This window comes from Sphaeramia orbicularis, chromosome 11 (assembly GCF_902148855.1).
Source record: "Sphaeramia orbicularis chromosome 11, fSphaOr1.1, whole genome shotgun sequence".
NCBI lineage: Eukaryota > Metazoa > Chordata > Actinopteri > Kurtiformes > Apogonidae > Sphaeramia > Sphaeramia orbicularis.
The window spans coordinates 9947586-9972934 of NC_043967.1; the positions used below are offsets into that span (position 1 = coordinate 9947586).

At 40.1% G+C, this 25349-nt stretch overlaps 1 protein-coding gene across 1 annotated transcript in view; it reads right to left on the reverse strand.

The window, feature by feature from the left end:
- The window catches only part of LOC115428835 (A.superbus venom factor 2-like), a 73298-nt gene that overhangs the window by 27780 nt on the left and 20169 nt on the right, over positions 1–25349 (reverse strand). Inside the window, exons 11-20 of the mRNA XM_030148059.1 lie at positions 23962–24077; positions 23666–23815; positions 20046–20261; positions 13564–13764; positions 12153–12308; positions 6638–6767; positions 5595–5663; positions 4275–4589; positions 3204–3453; positions 1412–1497 (exon numbers count right to left, since the gene is read on the reverse strand). Of these exons, the coding sequence (XP_030003919.1) occupies positions 1412–1497; positions 3204–3453; positions 4275–4589; positions 5595–5663; positions 6638–6767; positions 12153–12308; positions 13564–13764; positions 20046–20261; positions 23666–23815; positions 23962–24077 (1689 nt within the window). The remainder of the gene's footprint in view (positions 1–1411; positions 1498–3203; positions 3454–4274; positions 4590–5594; positions 5664–6637; positions 6768–12152; positions 12309–13563; positions 13765–20045; positions 20262–23665; positions 23816–23961; positions 24078–25349) is intronic.

Genomic DNA, 25349 nt, shown 5'->3' on the forward strand with positions numbered 1-25349 from the left:
GTAGCTTCACTTTTCTTTAACCTGGCCTTTTCTGCTCCACCTGGCCTCGTCCTGCCCCCCATCACCACCCACTGACTCGCACTACCACTTCAGAAAAGACGACTCGTGGACCAAACCAATTTAAACATTTGGGAAGGAAGAATTCCCTCAGATGGTAAAACCCATCGAATCTACTGCAACGTAGGGGCTGCGCTGTCAGATGACTAGAAAATGAATGCACAGTTATATGGAGAATGAATGCAAGAAGAAGTGACAGATAAGTGTTTTTTCCATCCAACCGGCCCAAAGTCCAGGTTGACATGTGCCGGCCCATCGGGAATCCTCCCGAATCTCCCAATTAGCCACTCTGCCATTGCTCTCCACGATCTGGTCAGACTCGCTGAAAATATATGACCAGACTGCAGAGATTTTTGACTCTGTCGCTCTTTTACTTGCTTGTGTTACATACAGTGATCAGTCATATCAATATGACAGGTAAAGTGGTATTAAGGTTGATTATGTCATTATAATGGGACATATCAGTAGGTGGGATATCTTAGACAGCAAGTGAACATAGCCCTTGAAGTCGATGTGATGGAAACATCAAAATGGGCAAGAGCAGGGATCTGACTGTGACAAGGGAGAAATTGTGATGTCCAAATTCCTGGGTCAGGGCATCTCCAGATGTTGTTGTTCAGTTCCAAAGTAAAGTGTTTAGTACCAACCAAAAGTATCTGAAAACCAAGCAAATCTCAACCAATCCAGCATCTATGGGACCAGAACATGATTCCCACCATTCTAATATAATGTAGAATGTATGTTTTCCACAAAAACAGCTTTCACCTTAGGCCCAGACTCCACCAGATCACTGCAGGTGTGTGTGGTATCTAGACCAAGATGTTGGCAGCAGATCCCTGAAGTCCTAGAAGTAGACAGGTGGACTTCCATGGATCGGATCTATTTGTCCAACACCTCCCACAGATGATCAATTGTCCTGAGATTGGGGCGTCTTTACTTAGTCCCTTTTTGGTCGGTACTAACCAAACTAACCAGACCAGGAACACCCAACTAGACCTGCAGTTGTGGAGATGCTCTGACCCAGTCAACACCATTACAATATGGACCTGGTCAAAGTCACTCACTTCCTCATGTTATTCATTTTGCTGCTTCCAACACACCACATCAGCAACTAAATGTTCACTTGCTGCCTCATATATTCAACCTAAGGTAAAGGTACCATCATAATGAAATGATCAATATTTTGACCACTTATCCCGTCAGTCACAATGTGATTCCTGCTCGGTGTACATGAGGTTTTAGATGTAATTTTTGTGTATTTTTCTATGTCATTGTGTTAGGTTAAACCAAAAAGACACTGAAAACCATCATGAATTACATCCTCCCACCTCAGCACTAGTACTCTTTTTCTCACCTGTATGAGGGGATGAACTAACAGCCAGAATCCCCCACTCTGTGATGCTGTCAGGTAAGGGGTGGTCCACAGTCTTAGACGCCAACCTGTTCATCACATTCATGTTAGGGATTTTCTCCAACTCCTTTCCAACAGATGCAGTATACATTCAATCAGGGCTATTTGATCAGCATTATGGGCCCCCGCACAAAGCAGTGTACTGGGGCCCCTACGATAACTACTCACAGGAATTATTATTGGCTTGAAATAAATGGTCTTCAGGATTTCATTTTCTATGCACATAAGCAAAAGCCAGTTCAAATGATGCTGCCCCATTGGGCTACAAGTTTCAGTCTTGAAAAACAACGTTTTCCTGTTCAGATGGTCACCTTCATACACATGAACACTCTGAGTAACATTTCAACATCTGGGAATACAGATTTCAAATTGTCGGAAAGGATTTTTCTGTACAAATTCTAGTACAAATTTTTTTTTTTTAAAAATCTGTGAAAAAAAAAAAGATTGAAAAATAGTTAAGTCAAATATGAACATGGGGTAGACAGTGACAAAGGCTCAGGTCTGATTCAAATACATTCAGAACGCAAACATGGATGTGACATTTACACAGACATCTGCATCAGAACAGGTACATGTCCACACTCTCAAGCTCAGCCTAATATTGGTGTTTGTTTAAAGTGGTGACAGTGCTGTTTATTCAGGGCTTATCACTAATCAAACACAATGATCATGATGGAACCTGGGAATGTACAGAGGTCTGATCCCACATAATAACATGGAGTCTGACCTTTGAAACATCACCAACATCAGTGGTTCCCCAGTTATTTTAAACATAGTTTTCTATTCTATTCTATTCTGTTCTATTCTACCTTGATATCCAAAATGATGAATTTCTTTAAATTTGTAAAATTCACAAATTGCCACAATATTTACATTTTTACTGGTTCTTTCATTGTTCCAAATTTGTTTGTTTACATCTTTTAAGTCATTTTTGGGTTGTTGCAACAGTTTTACTGCATTTTCATCTTGTTCCATCTTTTATGGTGTGTGTTTTTTTCCTTTTTTTTTCACACGCTGTTTTTTTCCCATATTTTTTCCAGAATTTTTCCCGCATTTTCATCTTGTTACATCTTTTATGTAGCTTTAATCTGTTTTCATGTGTTTTTAACATGTCTTTCCATCACTTTTTACTTCTTGTATCTATGTTTTCTCTTATTGTCTTTTTCTTTTTCATGATCACTTTCATGATGTTGCAACTTTTATATTTTCATGTTTTTTTTCCAGCACTTTGGACTATTTTCCTTCATTTTTGTGTCTTTTACATTGTTTTAGTTATGTCTTTTTTCCATGATATTTCCTTGTATGCCATCTTGTTGCATCTTTTTTTTCATAATTTTTATGTGTTTTTTAACATAATTTTTAAATATAATTTGTCCATCATTTTGTTTAGTTGTGTTTTTTTCCATCATCTTCATCTTTTACATAGTGTTAATCCCTTTTTATCTGTTTTTTAACTTAATTTTTTACATAATTTTTGTTTTTTGTCCTGTTTAAAAATTTTTCTATTGTCTTGTTTTGTCTTATAAATCATTTTCCTTTTTTTGCCTTTTCAACTCAGGCCTCTCCTCTGCTTTTCATATGATGTTGATAAGGTCAACTTTTTAAAAACTCATCTGGAGAATAGTCTTGGAACATTTTTTAAGGAAAATCAGTTCTAAGGTTACCATAAAACGGATGTATGAATGGAAACAATGAGAATAATCCATGAAACAAATGTGATGATGACAATACTCACCCATCTCTGTCAACAGTATTGGGCAGGTCAACATCCATCCACAGCCAAGACTCATAAAACTTGGAACGTAGATACACCTGAGTCTCATCCATGTCCTCCCACTCTTCCTCTTCTTCTTCCTCCTCCTCCTCTTCCACCTCCTCCTCCTTAAAAGAATGAATCTCAACACGCTCTACAGGCTTGTTGTACATACGGTAGCTTTCTTCTTTTAAGGGGACTTCTGCCATTCCAAGGAGTCTAGGTTCCAGGCCTATGTGAAGGTATTCAGATGATTATAAGTTGTTTACCTTTTATTACATTAAATCTGTCAGGTGACAAAATTAAATTCAACTATTATTATGGAAGCATTTTAGCACAGATGCTAAAATATAGCTAATCTTCAAGTGCTTAAAGTGTTAAGACTATTCCTGAACATGCACTGAAACTGTGGGGGAAAATAAATAAATAAATAAATAAATAAATAAATAAATAAATAAATAAATAAATAAATAAATAAATAAATAAATGAATGAATGAATAAATAAATAAATAAATAAATAAACTAGAAAAGCACTCGGAGAGCGCAGACCTCCGCCAAGCACAAAAAATTCCCCACATAATCGGTGATACAAATCCTACATTTATTTTTTAAAATAAAATCCGCCTTCTGGATCAGATCCGGATCAGCCTTTGAAATGTGATAGAGGACCCCATTGTCAATTCCTGAGTTAAATTTCATGAGTTTTGGTCAATAATTAAGTGAGATATTGGGAAACGAAAATTTTGGCCCCATTTACCACAATGTTAACGAAAATTTCAAAGTGATCCAGAATCCAGGATTTCTTCCAGATCACCCCCAAAAGTTAATCATTTCTTCCTTATCCCATTTCCAACAAACCCTGAAAATTTCATTAAAATCTGTCCATAACTTTTTGAGTTATGCTGCACACTAACGGACAGACAAACAAACAGACAAACAAACCCTGGCAAAAACATAACCTCCTTGGCGGAGGTAATAAATAAATATATGAAAACCCTGCTAACTCAGAAATAGACATGATAGTCAAGGCTGAAGTGAAGTGCAGTATTTACCAAAGCGTGCAAAGTTAACTCGTGGAGCTATGTCCATTGGACTGAAACTAAACATGCGTCGTCTGCTTGTGGTGGTGGGTGCTGAGGTGGTGGGTGCTGGGGTGGTGGGTGCTGGGGTGGTGGGTGGAGGGGTGGTTGGGATTTCAGTGTCAAACACTTGGTCCCGGTAGGTGGCGCAGCAATAACGGAATGCCCGGATGCATTCCCATCCCTCTGTAATGTAGAGGGAGCGTCGTGTGCAGGAGTACGGCATGGGGATTTCTCTGAGGCCATCCTTACAGCAGCGACGCTGCAGCTTTTCCGTATAGAGACTCTCTGGAGGTAGAAAAATACAACCAAGACAAACTGGACTAAAGGATCTGAATCTTAAAGAAGGTATGTTCTAAACACCAAGGGGAAGACGTGTATCAGAAAAGGCTTTGATGATGTTGAAATAGACTGAGTTAAATTGACACAAAGGCCTAGATGACCACTAGAGGGAGTAGTGAGTCATTCTGCCTGTCTCTCACAGAACCATTAAGACACAACTTTTATAGTCAAAGAAAAGAAGTAATATAAACTAGAATCACTGTTGTTTCTGCACTGGACTCAGCTGTCAATGTACAGAATGCAGTTGGATGGTGAAATGTCAGTGTTTCTCCTACACAGGTGAGTTTGATTATGAGGCTTATGAAGGTATAAAGTTATTATGGCATCTTCTTATCTTTGCTAAGTTGTCATTTGCTGATCCATAGTTCAGACTAAACTGTGACAGTTCTGACCTTGTTTGCTGAATTCCAAACAGATCTTTAGTTCAGTTATTGACAACACAAACCGAACAGAAAACGGAGGTGATTTGTGGTTTTACTGTGGTTTTCAGTCTGAAAACAAACCTAAGCTAACAGAGCTAAGCTAACAGACCTAAGTTAATAGGCCTAAGCTAACAGAGCTAAGCTAATAGACCTGAGTTAATAGACCTAAGATAACAGAGCTAAGATAACAGAGCTATAATGTAAACTATCAGCTGACGCAGCACGTTAACATTATGAGACAGTGTTTGTTTAGTGACTGTTAAAATAAGCGTCTGTTAGTTTTAATTTGATAAAGGAAACTTGATGATCCCATAATACAGATGTGGAAACACTGAGCTTTATACTTTATTCAATGACTGATACAGTCTGTGGATACATAGGGTTGATTTGTTGGTGGTTTTGGTACCCGACTGACCTCTGTCAGTGAGAGTTTGGAAAACCAATATTAAGCATCTAATACATGAAATGTATATTTATATATTTATATATTCATAATTTGGTCTTTTAATCATGACCATTATCAACTGACCTAACTGGGCTTTACGTTGCAGCAGATCCACAGAACGCCTCCTTCTGGTACTTCCTGGACACTGCAGGACTGTAAAGACAAGAAAATCATTCATTCATTTAGTTTGTCTGTCTGTACAATAACAACCAAGATTAATACAGTAAAGGCTGACATATCTGACAAAGTCAATATCATAAAAAGTGAAATAATTCTAACCTAATATTTAGACAGTATATGAAAGCCTTCTAATTCTAAACTGGCTTCACAGCTGAATTCTTTTTTTTCTCTCCTTAGATTATTTCCATACAGAGACATACCACTTTTGAAACAGCACAACCATGAATAATAATGGATTGGATTTATGTCGCACTTTTCTATTTGGTGCACTCAAAGTGCTTACAATACAACCATTATTCATTCACTGGCAATAGTAAGCTACATCTGTAGCCACTGACAAAAATGTGGCTGCCAATCTGCACCAACAGACTCTCTGACCACCACCAAACATTCATACACACTAGTGTGAGTGGCACTGAAGGCAAACAACATACGACTGGGATAGAGCAGGATTTGAACCAACAAACACCTGGTTATTGGATGTCCTGCTCTACCGCCTGAACCACAGCTGCTCATTATTTTACCTTCAGTGTTTACTACTTCAGTGGCACTGATAGTTTCAGTTGGTCTTATCATCAAATGCTGTCAGGTCCATAAGTATTTGAAATGAAATAATGAAATTGTGACTGAAGTGTGGATTTTCAACTTTAATTAAAGGGTTTTAACAAAAATATTGCATTAACCAGGAATCAAAACCATTTTAAACAAAGTCTCAAAAGTAATTATAGATAGATAGATAGATAGATAGATAGATAGATAGATAGATAGATAGATAGATAGATAGATAGATAGATAGATAGATAGATAGATAGATAGATACGATGAGTTTCTTCACTGTCAAACATGTCAAATACACAATGAAACACTCCCAACCTAATTCACTTCGTATGTCTCTACCTGTATGTACCCTGGGTTAGGTTTAGGTTAGGTTACTGTTTGTACTGTACCCTGCCTGCTTGGTGTTTTAAACCCAGAACTGGAGTCGTAGAGCAGTCCTGCATCGGTGAAAACCCTCCTGGCATCTCGGCCTCCACCTCGGGTGCAGCCGAAGTCTCTGTGCTCCACAACATCCCAAATCTGACAAAAAGTAAAAAGAGTACATGAAGAGTTAGTGTGTCAGTGCAGCACTTAAGATATTTTTTTTTCAATCAGAAAATACAATTTTATCCACACTGTAAAATATGACAAGTTGATCTTACTTAATGGAATCTAGGAAACCGGTACACTCAAAAAACACAAGTAAACATGATCATTAGTCTTAAGTTCAGTTTACTTCATATCTACTAGTGAAGTTTATTTAATTTACTTAAAAATATCAAGTATAATTAATTATTTTTATTCAAACAAAATACCATAACAGCAACACACATACATGCCAGCAGTACATGGGTAATTTTATACAGTTAGGCAAGAATGAAGGTAGGAAGGAAGTGAAGGGAATAGGACAATTAAATAGTTTTAATGTAACTTGGAATGGATCTCTATTTAGTTTTGAGTTTGTCTTTTTCACAAGAGGCTCTCATCAAGGGAGATGAGAGAGGAGGGTTTTCCCCAAGGGAGAGGCCAAAAGGTCTAGGATGAGTAGGATTTCTACATTAGAATGAGCGGTTCCACACTGACTCATGGTGTTTCAAAATGGCCACCCCAAGGTGTTCTGGCGGATGACACCTTCAACCACATTGGTGGAAGAGCTTAAACACACCTGTGGAGCCTGATTTCTCTGTGAAACTTAAAGTAAGGAACCTTGACATGTAAGCAGTGGTTCAAATCAGTGTCTTTGTGCACGTTACAGCACAACACTGTAGTACGTGTTTGTTTACTTCTGGGCTTCCTCAGAATCCTAATGCTTCTTTCTGTCTAAAACTACCTTCCACGTTGCCTCAGAAAACTTCAGTGCTCCTCTCCAGTTCATGGACAGTCACTAACTAAGCGCCTCCTGTCTTCTTCTTCTGTGGCATTTTTTATGGTTGGCAAACCTCCTTAAAGGTGCTTAAAGAAGTAAATTAACGCCACCAACTGGACTGGAGTGTGATCCAAGAGGGTGTTCAATATATGAACATAAAGTTTCAAGTCCAGTTTTCTCAGACGAACATTATACACTGTAAGCTCAGATATCAAATATACTTAAAAAATATATATATATTACAATGCACTTAAAAATATCACTAGAAAATATTAAGTATAGTCAACTCATTTGTAGATATAGTCAAATGTGTGAATAAATGAACTTTTTAAGTATATTTAACTTAAAATCTTTTGTAATATCAACTGCTTTGGGTAGTTATTATTACTAAATATTTTTAGTTAAATCAACTTAGACTTCAGTGCATTAAACTTGATTATTTAAGTGTAATAACTATGCCAAGAAGTTGATACTACAAAAGATTTTAAGGTAAATGTACTTCAAAAGTTCATTAATAATTACTTTACTAATTTTTTTTAAGGCAACCACTTTTCTCAATTTTTTAAATAAACTCATCTTATTCGGGCTTACACTGTACTTCTTTAGGCGAAAATTAGTGAATACATTAGTTAAATGAACAAGATAGTGAGAAATAAGTAACACGCTTCTGTCAGTCTGCCCCAGGGCAGCTGTGGCTACAGATGTAGTTTACCACCACCAGAGGGAGAATGTGAGCGCGAATGAATAATGGGTCAATACTGTAAAGCGCTTTGGGTGTCTAGAAAGGCGCTATATAAATCCAATCCATTATTATTATTAAGTAAAATATCCTAATATGATTTAAGCAACTACAAGTATTACCTTTTAGACTGCAGCACTTCGTGACATGAACACAAATGCAATCTAGTTGTGTTTTTCTGTTCATTTTACATCACTGGTATTACAGAGGAGTAGTAGGGCCAAAAATAATACATTTTTGTAATAAAGTCATAATAGTTTGACAAAAGGGTCATGATATGATGATGATTATACAATTGTACTTAACACAATATTATGTATGTATGAAAAAGATATAAGGAAAAGGCATCACCACCTAGATTTAACAACAAAGTTTGGTGTAAAGAGGTTTAACAAACTGATAAAATCAGTTCCTTTTCATTTCTTAAACACCCATCAGTTTGTAGAGAGAATAAAGGATGGACTGTGATTCAATGGATGAAGGTCATGTGGTCTGATGAGTCCAGATGGACCCTGTTCCAGAGTGATGGATGCATCAGGGTGAGAAGAGAGGCAGATAAAATGATTACCCATCATGCCTACTGCCTACAGGACAAGGCTGTGGGGTCAGGGTTATGATCTGAGGCTGCACGAGTCGGTCAGGTCAAGGTTCAGTAACCTTATGTGTCCATAAAATGACAAAAATAAATGTTGTGATATTGCGTAAGCTTATTGAAACAATGTCACTGTGAATGTGTGTTAGAATTCAAGCTACAGGCTAAATAAAGCTAAAGCTAAATGTTACACTGTGGAACTTTGTGTTTTGGCCAAACTGTATATAACATCTGATTAGATTACATAAAAAGTAGGTTTGTACTAAATATTCAGATAGTTGATCTACCTACATATTGTGTTTGGTCACCTGGAAATATTTCTAATGATTCATGATTTTTTTTTTCCTCTCAAAACATTACAACTTTATTGTCATGATATTTTGAGTTTGGTCTTGAAATATTATGACTATTATTGTGTTTCAGATTATTGATTTTGCTGTTTATTTATTTTATTTTTATTTCTTTATTTTTATTCATTTATTATTATTATTGTTATTATTATTATTATTATTTATTTTTTATTTACTTGTATTTTTATTTATCTATTTTCTTTTCCCCCTAAGCTTCTTTCTATACTATTATTTCAAACCTTTTTCTGATTTCTCGCTTCTGTATACCCATATCCTTTAACGTTTACTTATTAGACTGGCAATTTTTTTCTCATTCTCACTTCTGTTTCCACCTGGATATGCAAAACCCACACAAAAGGAAAAAAATATATCATAACCATATATATATATATATATATATATATATATATATATATATATATACACACACACACACACACACACATATATATATATATATATATATATATATACTTATGTCACAGTAGAGATTGAAATCCAGTAGGATTCCTAATTCTACTAGGACAGATTGAAATTTTAGTTTGTCCTAGGACAAACTGAAATCCTACAAGACATTAGGATCTGAAGATTGGAATTCCAATCTGTCCTAGGAGAATTTGCAATCCTACTAGGACAGATTGTAATTCTATTTGGAAGTGGGATCTGAAGATTGGAAAAATATGGCAAAAAATATAAGAATTCTGTCAGGACAATCTCGAATTCTATTAGGAGAATGTCAGATTATATCAAAATGTATGGAAAATAGACTGAATCATTTCACAGCCAAAATTCCAGTCAATTTCAGCATAGGTAAGCATACAATTTCGCCATCACTATTCCAGCTGAATTATTTTCATATCTTTCATATCTATATCAGTGTAAGGGAAAACCTTTGTAGTATTACTTGTTTGAAATTTTGAAGTTAGCTGTAGACTAACGTTAGTGTCACTATTGAGTAGTATGTAGCACATTTAAGTATTAGAAAAATAACTGATAAAACCTCTGTAGTATTACTTGTTTGAAATTTTGAAGTTAGCTATAGACTAAGTTCATTGTCACTATTGAGTAGTATGTAGCACCTTTAAGTATTAGAAAAAAACAACTGACAAAACCTCTATAGTATTACTTGTTTGAAATTTTGAAGTTAGTACTATAGACTAAGGTTATTGTCACTTAACTAGTGAGTAGTATGCAGCACATTTAAGTCTTAGAAAAAGTCTTTGAAGCTTAGCTATAGAATATTAGATTCAAAGTCTGTGTAAATTCTGAATAAAATCACGGTTTGTAAGAATATTGTTGTTTCTATAGAACATTAGATTCAAAGTCTGTGTAAATTCTGAATAAAATGATGGTTTTTTAAGAATATTGTTGTTTCTATAGAATATTAGATTCAAAGTCTGTGTAAATTCTGAATAAAATCATGGTTTGTAAGAATATTGTTGTTTCTATAGAATATTAGATTCAAAGTCTGTCTAAATTCTGAATAAAATCATGGTTTGTAAGAATATTGTTGTTTCTTTTACTTTTAACCCTACCATCTAGACCAGGGGGCAGCAAAATGCCAACTTTAACATTGTACATTTTCTGAATGGCTTGGCAACAATTAGATAATAATAAAATAGTATGTTGCCATGGCAACGGGTTGTTTACAGGTACGTTTTTCAAATTCTACCGATTTCTGAATACAAATGTGTCTCATTTACATACCAATGACAGTTACAAACGGCCATTGAATAAGGTTGGACCAGATAGGACAGCTGGCATCCTGGTTACAATGTGTATTGACCTAAGGGCCATATACTGTATCTAAGATATGAAAATAATTCAGCTGGAATGGTGATGGCGAAATTGTAGGACAAACTGAAATTCCAAAATTCCAATCTTCAGATCCCACTTCCAAATAGAATTACAATCTGTCCTAGGAGGATTGTAAATTCTCCTAGGACAGATAGGAATTCCAATCTTCAGATCCTAATTTCTTGTAGGATTTCAGTTTGTCCTAGGACAAACTGAAATTTCAATCTGTCCTAGTAGGATTACTAATCCTACTAGGACAGATTGAAATTTTAGTTTGTCCTAGGACAAACTACAATTACTATCTGTCCTAGTAGGATTAGGAATCCTACTGGATTTCAATCTCTACTGTGACATATATATAAAAAGAAATATGACTTTACCCTGGTAATAGTGTGAGATTTTTGTCTCTTGAAATCTGAAAGTCCCCAAATGAGGATTAGGCGCCATTTATAGACAACAAACACTGGAAAAATAAGTTGTTGTTTTCCTTTTAGGCTTCATAAAAATAGCATAGATTTAAAATTTTTGACTTCACTACTGTGTTACGGTGCCAGTCACAATGTGTGATTATCTTAAGGCACTTAATATGTTAAGGATAAGGCTTTAAAATATTAAACAGAAAAGAAACCCAATTAAACCTCTGAGAGAAAACACATGGCAGAACCACAGAGAGAATCGAGCTATGAGGAAATGCAATCTAACCCACTAGTTAAAGCGAGCGGACAGATTGACATAGATAACTAAATGTCCAAAGCGCATTACTGAACTATAAGAAGAAATGAGTGATAATAACAGGTAAAAGTAGAATTTAAGTGCCTTATGGTGACAGTTATACAACAAGGTGACATCACTAAGAGAGGACCAGTCAGATGTCAGTGTAAGATCATGTGGAAATAGCGTTGATTTCTGTTAAATTCATCCAGATGTTATTGCACAGATAATGGAGACGATTATCATTATAATGCAAATGTTATAATCTGATAAATCCCAATAATTGCAATAATCCATTTACATAATAATCGACAATTTATAAAAAAAATATACAAGTACATTTCCTGAACTCTTTGTCATTTACACACACCTTTTTCTGTGTAAGTCTGTCATTTTTCAGCAGATACACGGCGTTGTCCACTGCCACCAGGCTGACCTTTGACCCCGGATCTCCTCTGAGTTTAAAACCGAAGCTGCGCCCAGGGCTGTAGTCTCTACCTATGCCATCCACTGGACCCACACTCAGCTGTTAGAGAGAAAGTATAAGGATGTGTTTGGGATGACAACATTTAGAACTCAAAATTTAGGAGAAAAAAAAATAAAAAAAGGAACTAGGACACCCTTGAAAAAGAGATGGTGCATCTCAAGGGACTATCCTTAATAAAACTGAAAACAAGATTGAACAACTGAAGAAGAGGAAAAAAAAAAAACAATCACTGATCAGGTTGGTAAAATATTTAAAATGCTTCATCAAAGATCAGAACAGATGAGTTAATGTGGGTGTTACTGTCTATCAACCTTAAGCCAATTTTTTCAAGAACACTGAAATTTTGACAAGTTGTATACAGATAAATTAAATCATCCAATGAGTGGTGTCAGTTTGAACTGGACCGAGACTACCTCTTTTAGTTGGACCAAAGACCAGCTATCAGGCCCATGCTGTGGTCCAGGACAGATTTCACATTTGCTAATTTGGGTTGAATCAAAGTAACTCTGGTACAAAAAAAGTAAGAAGAGCAGAACAGTAAAAACTGTACTAAACAAAATAAAACTAACACTACTTTATTGTAAAATGAATCTGAACCCAAAAATAACACTGTGTCTTATAATCTTCATGTGTTGGATCAGCTGATAGTTTACATTATAGCTCTGTTAGCTTAGCTTTGTTTTTAGAATGAAAACAGCCACAGTAAAAACACAAATCACCTGTGTTTTCTGTTCAGTTTGTGTTGTCAGTAGCTGAACAAAAGATCTGTTTGGAATCCAACAAACAAAGTCAGAACTGTCACAGTTTAGTCTGAACTGTACATCAACAAATGACAACTTAGCAAAGATAAAAATATCCCATAATAACTTTATATCTTCATAAACCTCAAAATTGAACTCATCCATGTAGAAAGAACACTGACATTTCAGCATCAAACTCCATTCTTTACATTTATGGCTGAGTCCAGTGGAGAAAACAACAGTAGTTCCAACTTTTATCACTCACTTTCTTTGAATCTAAAAGTTGTTTCTTTATGGTTCTCATCCAGTCACCTTCTGATGCTTTGCTTGAAGGTCCTGTGCCGTTAGTTTTCTTTGCTACAGTAAACTGACAGAATGACTCACTACTCCCTCTAGTGGTCACATAAATCCCCCAGCCGTCACTGTGAATAAATTCAGTTCGTATCAATACAATCCAATACATTGGCAGAACTTTAGCGCTCTTTATTCTAAACACTCCAATGGTAATTTTAGCCCCTGTTCCTTGTGATAGTAGTTTGTTGTGGACCACTCACCCCTCCAACACAGGTATCAGACACATCCACCCAGATGGAGTCTGCCACGACCTCCTCACCCCTGGTCCAAGGAATGGTGTAAAAAGCTACAAACCGAAATGATGGCATCATCTGAGGGGTGACCATCAGTGTGACTCTGGTGAACACCTGACCAGTCACATCCACACGTTCAGCACTGACCATTTTGCCTTTGCTGAGCACCTGAAAGAGTTCAACGCATCAAGACACACATCAGTTTTGTTCTTTTTTTATTTCAAATATTCCATTCCTTTTTTTTGTAACTTTCTCTTTATTGAAAACCACAGGTTATTACATGACCCTTAATTACAATCTGACAAAAAAGAAAAAAATATATATACAGTGGCATAACACAGTTGTTGTTGTTGTTGTTGTACAAGACCGTATAAAGAATAGATTGGTTGACACAATAACCATAATCCCATAAAGAGAATTCCAATGAATTACATTAGGATTAATTAAATAAATGTAAATATATATATATATATATATATATATTGAAGCATTTGCGCATGCGTGGCGTCTGTCAAACCGCCGGCGGATCTACTCCTAGAAATCCAGCCTTTTAACTACTTATTTCTTGCCTTTCAACGCTTACTCACTTGAACCTAACCTCTTAACCGTGTCTTTTTAACTTGACGCCATCAATCCAAACCTTCATCAGGACAGGTTAGTATTGTCAGTGGATCCTTACCTCTGGTTGTCACCCATCGCTTCCCGCGCTCTGCCCGGTATCTCGCTGTTTCCACCATGGCGTCATCCTCATCAGCCGGAGATAGTCCTCTTGTCGAAGCCAACAAAACCCTGGTAAAGGCTTACCAAACTATCGCGGATCTCAAAGAGGAAATACTGCGCCTCTCCGCAGAACTCGAGGAGAAAAATGCCCAGCTCTGTGGTTTCTCCAGCCGCCTTCCCACACTGTCCAGTCTGTTTCTGAAAAGCGCAGAGAAGCCCAAAGCCTCCTGTGATGATACGGTGTTATGGGATCCTTCCTCTGCCTGTTCTCGCCCCCCGTGTTCTACACCCTGGTCTGAAGTGGTGATTCGTGGCCGCAAAAAGAACACCAGCAAAGACTCACCACCGCCGACCATCAGCACATCAAACCGCTTCGCCGTCCTGTCCGTGGAGGACGCTCCGGCTCCTCCCCCCGCGGCTGGTGTGCCCCCCATCCCACCTGGCTCTGTCCCGGAACCGGCTCCTGCTGACTCCGTGGCTGCCACCGAGCTGATTACCGGCGACGGTCCTAAAGCCGGTCCTCCTGTGAAGCCGTCGAACAAGGGTCCCCGCTCCTCGGTCCGCTCCTCTGCCCGGCGCCGCCTCCTCCGAGAGGCCGTCCGCCGTCACTCCGACGGTCCACCCGTGGAATGTCCACCTAGAGAGACCAGGAACCCTTCACCTTCAACACTGTCTCCTCGACCACTTTTCCCTCCGACCACCGCTATCCTCGGGGACTCCATCATCCGTCACGTCCGTTTCTTTAACGCCATAACCAGGTGTTTTCCTGGTTCCACCGTCACCTCCATCCTCCATGAACTCCCTCAGCTGCTGCTCTCACTGCCGTCCACCGTTACCCGGATCATAGTTCACGTGGGCTTCAATGACACTTCTCTTCAACAGTCCGAAGTGACGAAGGTTCATTTTAAAAACCTCTTTGATAAACTGAAAAGATCCGGGAAGGCTGTTTTCATTTCCGGGCCCCTCCCCTCCTTTGCCCGTGGTGTGGGCCGTTTCAGCCGCCTCCTCAGCCTGAACACCTGGCTCCAGTCCGCCTCTGCTCTGAACGGCTTCAGTTTTATTGATAACTTTAATCTGTTCTGGAACCGCTCCTCCTTCTACAAGTCCGATGGCGTCCACCCCTCTACACTAGGCAGCAGCGTCCTGGCTCAAAACATTCAACACGCTGTCCAGACTAAAACCACTCCCACACCTATGTGACTACGCTCCCCGTCTTCTGCTGCAGTCACCTGCTCCCCCTGCTGGTCACATCAAACATCACCACGTTCAGAGTCTCCTGTACAGTCTGTAGTCAGACTGAATACCACCCCAGCTGATCTCTCCTCCTCTCCCAGCCCCTCACTAATGACAGTTACACCCCTCACTCACACCAGCTCACCTTTGAGGAACAATCTCTCTACTGGTCACCATCCTATTCCTGTTATTTTCAGTTCACGTATGGGGTTTCACACTGCTAAAAGGCATCGTAATATCACCAATCTCCGCCCATTAATATACACCGCAGTCATTGGTGCGTCCTTCTCTATAGGGTTATGGAATTGCCAATCTGCAGTGAACAAAGCAGATTTTATTGCTGCCTATGCCAACCATCACACACTGGACATCCTGGCTCTCACTGAAACCTGGATTACGCCTGAAAACAATGCAACCCCAGCCGCACTTTCTATCAGCCACACATTCTCTCATACCTCTCGTCCATCTGGACGAGGAGGTGGTGTGGGTCTGTTAATTTCCAACAAATGGAAACACAATCAACTCCTACCTTCAGTCAAATACAACTCCTTTGAATACCATGCCATCCTAGTGACAGCACCAGTCAAACTTTACATAATTGTCATTTATCGTCCACCAGGGCAACTGGGTGATTTTCCTGATGAGCTTGACACTCTGCTTTCCTCCATCCCAGAGCATGACTGCCCCATGCTAGTCCTCGGTGACATGAACATCCACTTAGACAATCCCAGCTTCTCAGATTTCATGTCACTAATACTCTCTTTTGAGCTACAGCGGGTTTGCAGTCCTCCAACCCACAAAGCTGGTAAAGAGCTCGATCTCATTTTCACCCGAAACTGCATCACAGATGCCCTCACAGTCACACCTTTACACCTGTCTGACCACTATTTCATTCAGTTCAGTGTGTCTCTCCCTGAAAAACACTCTGCTCCCTCCCCCATGGTCTCTTTCCGCCGCAACCTCCGCAATTTGTCCCCCACCCACTTCTCCACTGTCGTAGCCTCCGCTCTCCCTCCCCCCAGCACTTTTTCCTCCTTAGAGGTTAACGATGCCACTGAGTCTCTGTGCTCTACACTTAGCTCCTGTCTGGATAATCTGTGCCCTCTATCTACTAGACCCGCTCGATCCTCCCAGTCCCACCCATGGCTCAATGATAACCTCCGGTCGCTGCGTACCAACCTCAGAGCCGCAGAGAGAAAATGGCACAAAACAAAAAGCTCTTCTGACCTGATCACATTCCAGTCACTATTGGTATCCTTCTCATCCAGTGTCACTGCTGCGAAGAAGGCTTACTATAATAACAAAATTCATTCTGCCACCGACACCAAGAAACTATTCTCAACCTTTAAAACACTACTCAACCCTCCACCTCCACCGCCCACTACTAATCTGACAGCAGACAATTTTGCTTCATTTTTCACAAATAAAGTGTCTACTATCAGCAGTCAGTTCACTGATCCACCCATAGACTGCACGCCTCCTTCTTCAACATCATCATCATCACACACTGCTTCCTCTCCCCTGACTATGGCTACTACTAACTCAACTGATAAAAGCCCAACTGCGTCATTCCCCTCATTTACTCCCCTCACAGAGAACGAGGTGTCTAAACTCCTTTCCTCTAGCCGTCCTACAACATGCTTGTTGGACCCTATTCCATCCAACCTCTTACAGTCTGTTGCCCCTACTATCACAGCACCAATCACACATGTGATTAATGCTTCACTGACTTCAGGAACATTTCCTACAGTATTTAAACAAGCGCAGGTGACACCACTACTCAAAAAACCTTCCCTCACCCCCACTCAAGTGGAGAATTATCGACCAGTCTCACTCCTCCCATACCTTTCTAAGATCATCGAAAGGGCTGTTTTCAAACAGGTCACAGAATTCCTCTCCCAAAATAACCTCCTGGACATCAACCAATCTGGCTTCAAAATCGGCCACTCCACTGAAACGGCTCTGTTGTCTGTGACAGAAGCCTTGAAAGAGGCTAGAGCAGCAGCCAAGTCTTCAGTACTCATTCTACTGGACTTATCAGCAGCATTTGACACTGTCAATCATGATATCCTGTTATCCATACTCTGGAACATGGGCATCACAGGCCACGCACACTCCTGGTTTCAATCTTACCTTACTGGTCGGTCCTTCAGTGTGTCCTGGCTAGGGCACACATCAGCAGTTCACCGCCTCACCACGGGGGTCCCCCAAGGCTCTGTGTTGGGCCCCCTCCTTTTTGCCATATACACCACCTCACTCGGTCAGATCATCCACTCACACGGCTTCTCATATCATTGCTATGCTGATGATACCCAGCTCTATCTGTCATTCCCACCTGATGACTCCACAGTCTCAGTGCGGATCTCAGATTGTCTCTCTGACATATCTGCATGGATGAAAGCCCATCACCTTCAGCTGAACCTGTCCAAAACTGAACTGCTGGTCTTCCCAGCTAAGCCAACCATACAGCTGGACATCTCCATCACTATTGACTCCATACCTCTGGCTCCTACCAGTGTAGTACGTAACTTGGGAGTCATGATTGATAATCAGTTGACCTTCACGGATCACGTTGCCTCTGTCACCCGATCATGCCGTTTCACTCTGTTCAACCTAAGAAAGATCAGGCCATACCTAACCGAACAGGCCACCCAGCTCCTGGTGCAGACTATGGTTATCTCCCGTCTTGACTACTGCAATGCTCTTCTAACGGGCCTCCCAGCTTGTGTTGTCAAACCACTACAGATGGTCCAGAATGCAGCAGCGCGTCTGGTCTTCAATCAGCCTAAAAGGGCACATGTCACCCCCTTACTCATTGAGTTACACTGGCTACCCATAGCTGCCCGCATCAAATTCAAATCTTTAATCCTAGCCTACAAAATTCTCCGTGGGTCTGCTCCTGTCTACTTAGGTGCACTAATAAAAGCTTATGTCGCCCCACGACCACTCCGCTCGTCTGGGGAACGTAGTCTGGTGGTCCCCAGACCTTGTACAAGACAATCCAGGCTCTTTTCATGGGTCGTTCCACGTTGGTGGAACGCTCTACCAAGTGCTACAAGAACAGAGTCATCCCTGCCTATCTTCAAGAAGCTCCTGAAGACCCAGCTCTTCCGAGAGCACCTCCTGTCCTAGCACTTTCAAACATTCCATTTTAAATATTCTAATAAGGTTTTTCCCAGGACAACCACAGATTCTTTCACGATTATCTCTGGACCTGCTGCGGTGGTCCGGCCTCTTCCCTGCCCTCATCATCACCACTCACTTATCCTCAACCGCCTCCATGTGTCTCCCCCTACTCCCCCCTTCTCCCCCTCTCCCCCAGTCCCTATCTCTATCGCTCTCTCTTTTTCCCCTTCTCTACTCTCTCTCTTTAACCCCAACTGGTCAAGGCAGACGGCCATCCTCCAGGAGTCTGGGTCTGCTCGAGGTTTCTGCCTGTTAAAGGGAAGTTTTTCCTCGCCACTGTCACCAGTCACAAGTGTTTGCTCCTGGAGGATTCTGTTGGGTTTCTGTAAATTGGCTTAGAGTCTGGTTTTGACCAACTCTATATATAAAATGTCAAGAGATAACTTTCTTGTGATCTGGCGCTATATAAATAAAATTTGATTGATTGAGTGATTTAATTGGTTTTCCCCTGTAAGTCGCTTTGGAAAAAAGCGTCTGCCAAATGCGTAAACATAAACATAAACATAAATATAAAACAGTCAAAGGTAAGCATTACTATGAACAGAGGTTAGGTGATGTATATGTTTCTAAAATTCCAGGATATTGCCATTGTATATCTTCTTGCAGCCTGATTACCTAAAGTATCTACGTACGAGCACATCCTTTTAACTTAGATCTGGCCACATGTATTGCCACACCATAAATCTTATTGAGAGAAAAAAAAAAAAAGATTCAAATAAACAAATGAATAAAAAAGTAAAGATATTTGACTCTTTTCCAAACTATCAACTGTATGGGCATGCTGGAAAAACCCAGCTGACCTTATAACCTCATAGGTTAGTTATCTCTTTTTTCTCTTTTTTTTATACAATAAAACAGTGGTTCTCAACCGGGGGGGCATGGACACTCTCCCAGGGCAAGAACAGGACAGGAGGAGGAAAAAAAACTCACAAAAAAATCACAGAGTCACTGGCTATTAGTACAAAGGAGATGCAGCAGATTCCCCCCATATCAGTGGCAGTACCCCCGTGTAGGCTCTGATGTATAACAGAGGCACATACTCCGCCCCTCCTCCCTTACGGATTTAGGTCTATTGTGTAATAAAGGCATATCCACTCCCATCTGATTTCAGCCATTTTTTGGTTATCGCCTTCTTACTTCCCACCACCATTGTCCTCCATATGTACTTGTCTGCCGTACTTGTTACTATCATGGTCAATTTGGCCGAGTGCAACATCTCAATAGAGAATGGGACCATGATCCCCAGTTCTTTCTCTATGCACTTCCTGAGCTCATGCTTTTTTTATTGTTAACTTTTCCTTTGGTCTCACCATATAGGTAATGTGTTGGATGAAGTCCCTGTGGCTCTGGTCTGCAGTATTGATGGTCAGCGTCACAGACAGTTGGTCTCCCACGGACACTCTGTTGACCCCCGTGGAGATGTACAGGTAGTTTTGTTGCTGGCGGTTAAAGGTCATGTATGGTACAACACTGATCTGCTTTTGGGCCTGTTGGTCTTGTCTAAGGCCAGCCTCAGTGGTCACAACCTAGGACACAATTTTTAAAAGTAAATGCAGTTTTTAACAGAAATGCTGTAAAGAGTCACATAGAAAAAGACAAATGATTTATACATAGATATTAAAGTTCATCATGGAGGATTTGTATGTGCCTGTGACATGTTCTTTCAAAAAATCTAATGTGGATATTTTACAAAACATATTTTTTAGATGTTTGGACCTCTCATCCACACTGTTTTAGGTCACAAAAACTATCATTTTTAAAACTACAAAGGGTAGAAAGAAAAATCCAAGGCACTCTCTTTAAACATTAAAATGCCTTGGATTTTTCTTCCAGTTTGATATCTACTTTTTGAATCCCTTTTTCCAAAGAGCACCTCGAACAAACCCTTTTTTGGTCTGAGAAGCATTCCTTCCCATGAATATTTGAATTTTTTTTTTTACAAAGGGTAGGATTTTTAAACTCCAGTTTGTGTGTATTCATGTATGAGAATAGAAAACAATGGCATCCATATACCATTTTACTCATGTCTATTATTTCTTTGTGTAATGAAGCTATACCTGAAACATCAAATCCAGGTGCATACATATGACCTGCATGGATACCTGTGGACCTTTAGGAGATGGACCGGATCAGCATTATGGACAAATCCACATCATGCAAAGAATACATTGATTGACATTGACTCTTATACTCATGCAGTAGTAGTGCACATCAACACCACCATTGACAGTGTTACCACTGAGAAACAGATCACCACATACCCCAACCAGAAGCCTTGGATGAACAGGGAAGTGCAACTCCTACTGAAAGCACGTAATAACGCGTTCAGATCAGGAGATGCACTCGCTTACAGTGCATCCAGAGCAGAACTGAAAAGGGGCATCAAAAAGGCCAAGCATGAACATAAGCTCAAGGTGGAGGAACACTTTGTGAACTCCGACCCTCGTCGCATGTGGGAGGGCATCCAGGCCATCACAGATTACAAGAACAGCAACACCTCATCAGCAACCATAGATATGTCCTTTCTAAATGAACTGAATGACTTTTATGCCCGTTTCGACAAGGACAATAAAGAAAAGGTCATAAAGCTCACACCCTCTGAAGACCTTCAGCCACTCACCCTCTCACACACAGACGTCCAGATCGCACTAAGCCGTATCAACGCACGCAAGGCTGCTGGCCCTGATGGTATTCCAGGACGTGTGCTCAGGGCTTGTGCTGAGCAGCTCTCAGGAATATTCACGGACATTTTCAACCTGTCCCTGGCCCAAGCAGTAGTACCGGCGTGCTTCAAAACCACATCCATTGTACCGGTGCCAAAACTCTCCTTTCCAAAGTGCCTGAATGACTACCGCCCTGTGGCACTGACTCCCATAGTGATGAAGTGCTTCGAGCGGCTGGTCCTGACACACCTCAAAGATTGTCTGCCCCCCACACTCGACCCACACCAATATGCCTACCGCAGCAACAGGAGTACAGAGGATGCAGTCTCCACAGCGCTGCACTGTGTACTCTCACACCTGGACAATAAAAACACTTATGCAAGAATGCTGTTTGTAGACTTCAGCTCTGCATTCAACACTGTCATCCCCGCCAAGCTAATCACTAAACTCACAGACCTTGGAATCAGCACCTCCCTCTGCAACTGGATCATGGACTTTCTGACCAACAGACCACAGCATGTTAGGTCAGACCACATCACATCCTCCACCCTCACACTCATCACTGGTACTCCACAAGGTTGTGTGATGAGCCCCTTCATCTACTCCCTCTTCACCCACGACTGCAGACCTATGTATGAATCCAACTCCATCATAAAGTTCGCAGATGACACCACTGTGATCGGACTAATCAGCGACAATGACGAGTCGGCATACAGAGCAGAGGTCAAACACCTTGCTGCTTGGTGTGCGAACAACAACCTACTCCTCAACACCAGCAAACAAAAGAAATCATCGTGGACTTCAGGAAGGAGAAAGGAGGCACCCACACCCCCCTCCACATCAACGGCATGGAGGTGGAGCGTGTCTCCAGCTTCAAATTCCTGGGGACCCACATCACAGAAAACCTGACCTGGTCCACCAACACCTCCCACCTGATTATGAAGGCCCATCAGCGTCTCTTCTTCCTGAGAACACTGAAGAGGAACCAGCTGTCTGCTGTCATCCTGGGCAACTTCTACCGCTGCGCAATAGAAAGCATCCTGACTAACTGTATAACAGTGTGGTATGGTAACTGCTCTGCTGCGGACCGCAAAGCACTCCAGAGGGCGGTGAAAACTGCCCGATGCATCATTGGTGCCCCACTTCCGGACATTGAGAGAGTCTACAAGAAGAGATGTGTGCGCCAGGCGCGTAGCATCCTCAGAGACTCTTTTCACCCAGCCAACAGACTCTTTCAACTCCTCCCCTCCAGGAAGCGATTCAGGAGTCTGCTGACCAGAACAAGTAGATACAGGAACAGCTTCTTCCCCACAGCCGTCACCCTACTGAACTCTGCCAGCAGATGACTCCACACCCTCCTCCTACCTGTGTTGACTCTTGGCGCACAAATGCACTGATAACTACACATCTGGTTCCATAGCTGTACACATTCATCAATACTCCTTACTGTTAAATCTATATCACACAACCAATATTACATGTGTGTGTATATATGTATATGCTTACATCCACACTTAAGCTTTGTGTGCATGCATAGGTGTATATATGTATGTATGTATATGTGTATATTCTGTAATGAACATCCTATTTATTCAACTGTATATTCAACTGCACATTCAATATTTAATTTAACCACCTTATTTGCACTAGTTGTACATAACTGCACTTATCTGTACATATTACTTACCTGTACATATGATATTTAACGGTATTATACTGCACTTCTGCTGTTTTGCACTTCTGATTGGATGCTAACTGCATTTCGTTACCCTGTATACTGAGTAATGACAATAAAGTTGAATCTAATCTAATCTAATCTAAAATACACTTCCACAACCACAACCAACACTTAGGGAAAATTAAGTTTAGAACTGAACTTCTTGTTGCTGCTTCCCCTTCATGACAGATTAAAGCTTCCTTGTCTGCTACGCCCACAATTACCCATGTTGTCCACAGGTTGAACAACACTAATTATGGTTTATCTGAGCATTTGGACAAGTTTTGGAGTGATGTTTTGCTCTGTTTGTGATATTTTGTAAAGTTAAGGTCATGCGGACATAAAAAAATAATTAAAAAATGGAGGAAGAAAACATTTGTTTAGAAAACTATCAATGTTAGTGTGGACAGGATATTAGAGAGTCCTTTTATTGTGACGTTAGATGTGATATTCTACTTTTCATCCATCCACATAATGTTCTGGATCCTTCTGGAGAAAACAAGTGAAACCCTTCACATTCATACACTGTACTGGCTTTGATCATACTTACTTTGATGACTTGGGGGCGCTGGATGTTGGGCATATTGATGGAGGCTCTTGTCGTCCCTGAAGTGACCACCAGGGGCAGGACAGTCGCCTGTACAGTCAACTTGATTGGGACGTTTCTGGCTGGGGAACCATCGTGGTGACTTACCTGGATCTGATATGTGATGTTACACATTTCATTTCACTGACAGCAACTCAACTGAACTCAGAAATACATTAGAGTATGAGGAAATAATAATGATGTAAAATATTTGTACAGTTTCACGATACAAATGCAATGCAATAAAAGATGTTTCTTACCGTAAAGTCAAAGGGTAGGCCAGGTTTAAAGTACTCTGGCATGTCTCTGAATGACACAACATAAGGAGACTCCACAACTTTAATGCCAGTCTTTTCAGCTTCAACCAGGTCACTGCCTGTGAAGGGTCACAAGTCTGAACATCAATCCCCATCATTGTTGAAACCACTATCAAATCAGAATTTACCGTAATTTCCGGACTATAAGCTGCAACTTTATTCACACACTTTGAACCTTGCAGCTTAAACAATGATGCGGCTAATTTACTGTAAATCAAACGCACTCACACTAAATTCACATCAGTAATTTTGCGCATTATGCACACACCCTCGTCATGGCAAACACATGAAGAAATGCATATGAGGCAGCTTTCAAGTTAAAGGTGATCGATCTGGCTGTCGAAGAAGGAAACAGAGCTGCTGTACATAAGCTTGGCATCAATGAATCGATGGTGAGATGTTGGAGACAGCAGCGTGCGGCTTATATTCAGGTGCACTCAATAGTCCGGAAATTACGATACTTCTAAATAAAGGTATGTAGGTTTCTTTTACCATTAAAAAATAAATCATTCAATGTATCTACATAAATAATAACTTCAGCTTTACTGCTTTCATTTTTGTAGATACCTGTTATCAAAAGATATCAGATAAATGAATGATTCATGCTGCATGAAAGGGTCATTTGTAAACTAAAAAATTCACCACAAACCATTTCTTCTATTTCAAACACAGAGGGCTTGTGATAGTATCAGTCTTATGTGAATCATCATCTCTGTGATTTCATGTAATTTGTAACATCTTTTTCCTCAGCACATTCATTCAGCCTGTATCCTGAATGACGAAAAGGAGGCTTTACCTGTCATAAATCCAAAAGACTCAACACTTACCAGCAAGTGGTTGCCTAACAAACAGCAAGCTTTGTCTTCAGGATTGAGCAATAATTTCAGAAAAACTGAGTAAAAATAGACCTATTTTATCTCGTCAAATGGGCTGTTGACTCATGTTAGAGCAATACTTCCCATCCTGATTGATAGTCTTTGAATATTTATAATAAGCAGCTTACAGACAGGACATGAATCACACCTTTTGCAATATTTGTACTGAAATTAAACAGCTTCTGAAGGCAAACGTACAGACAGTGCTAATAAATATTTTACAGCAGTATCGAAATGTTTGCTGAAATAATTAAATGTTCTGGTTTTTGCACATTTATTTTTGAAACTCAACCCATCGATCACACTCTGTATACGTGGTGCAATTTAAACTATTCCAACGGCAAAATGTTCCGCTCATTTAGGACATTAGGGCTATTATCTTTAACACTTCTGCCTGATATACTTTTTGAAATATTAAGCATTATTTTGTCCCACTGAAAATTAATAACATAAGAC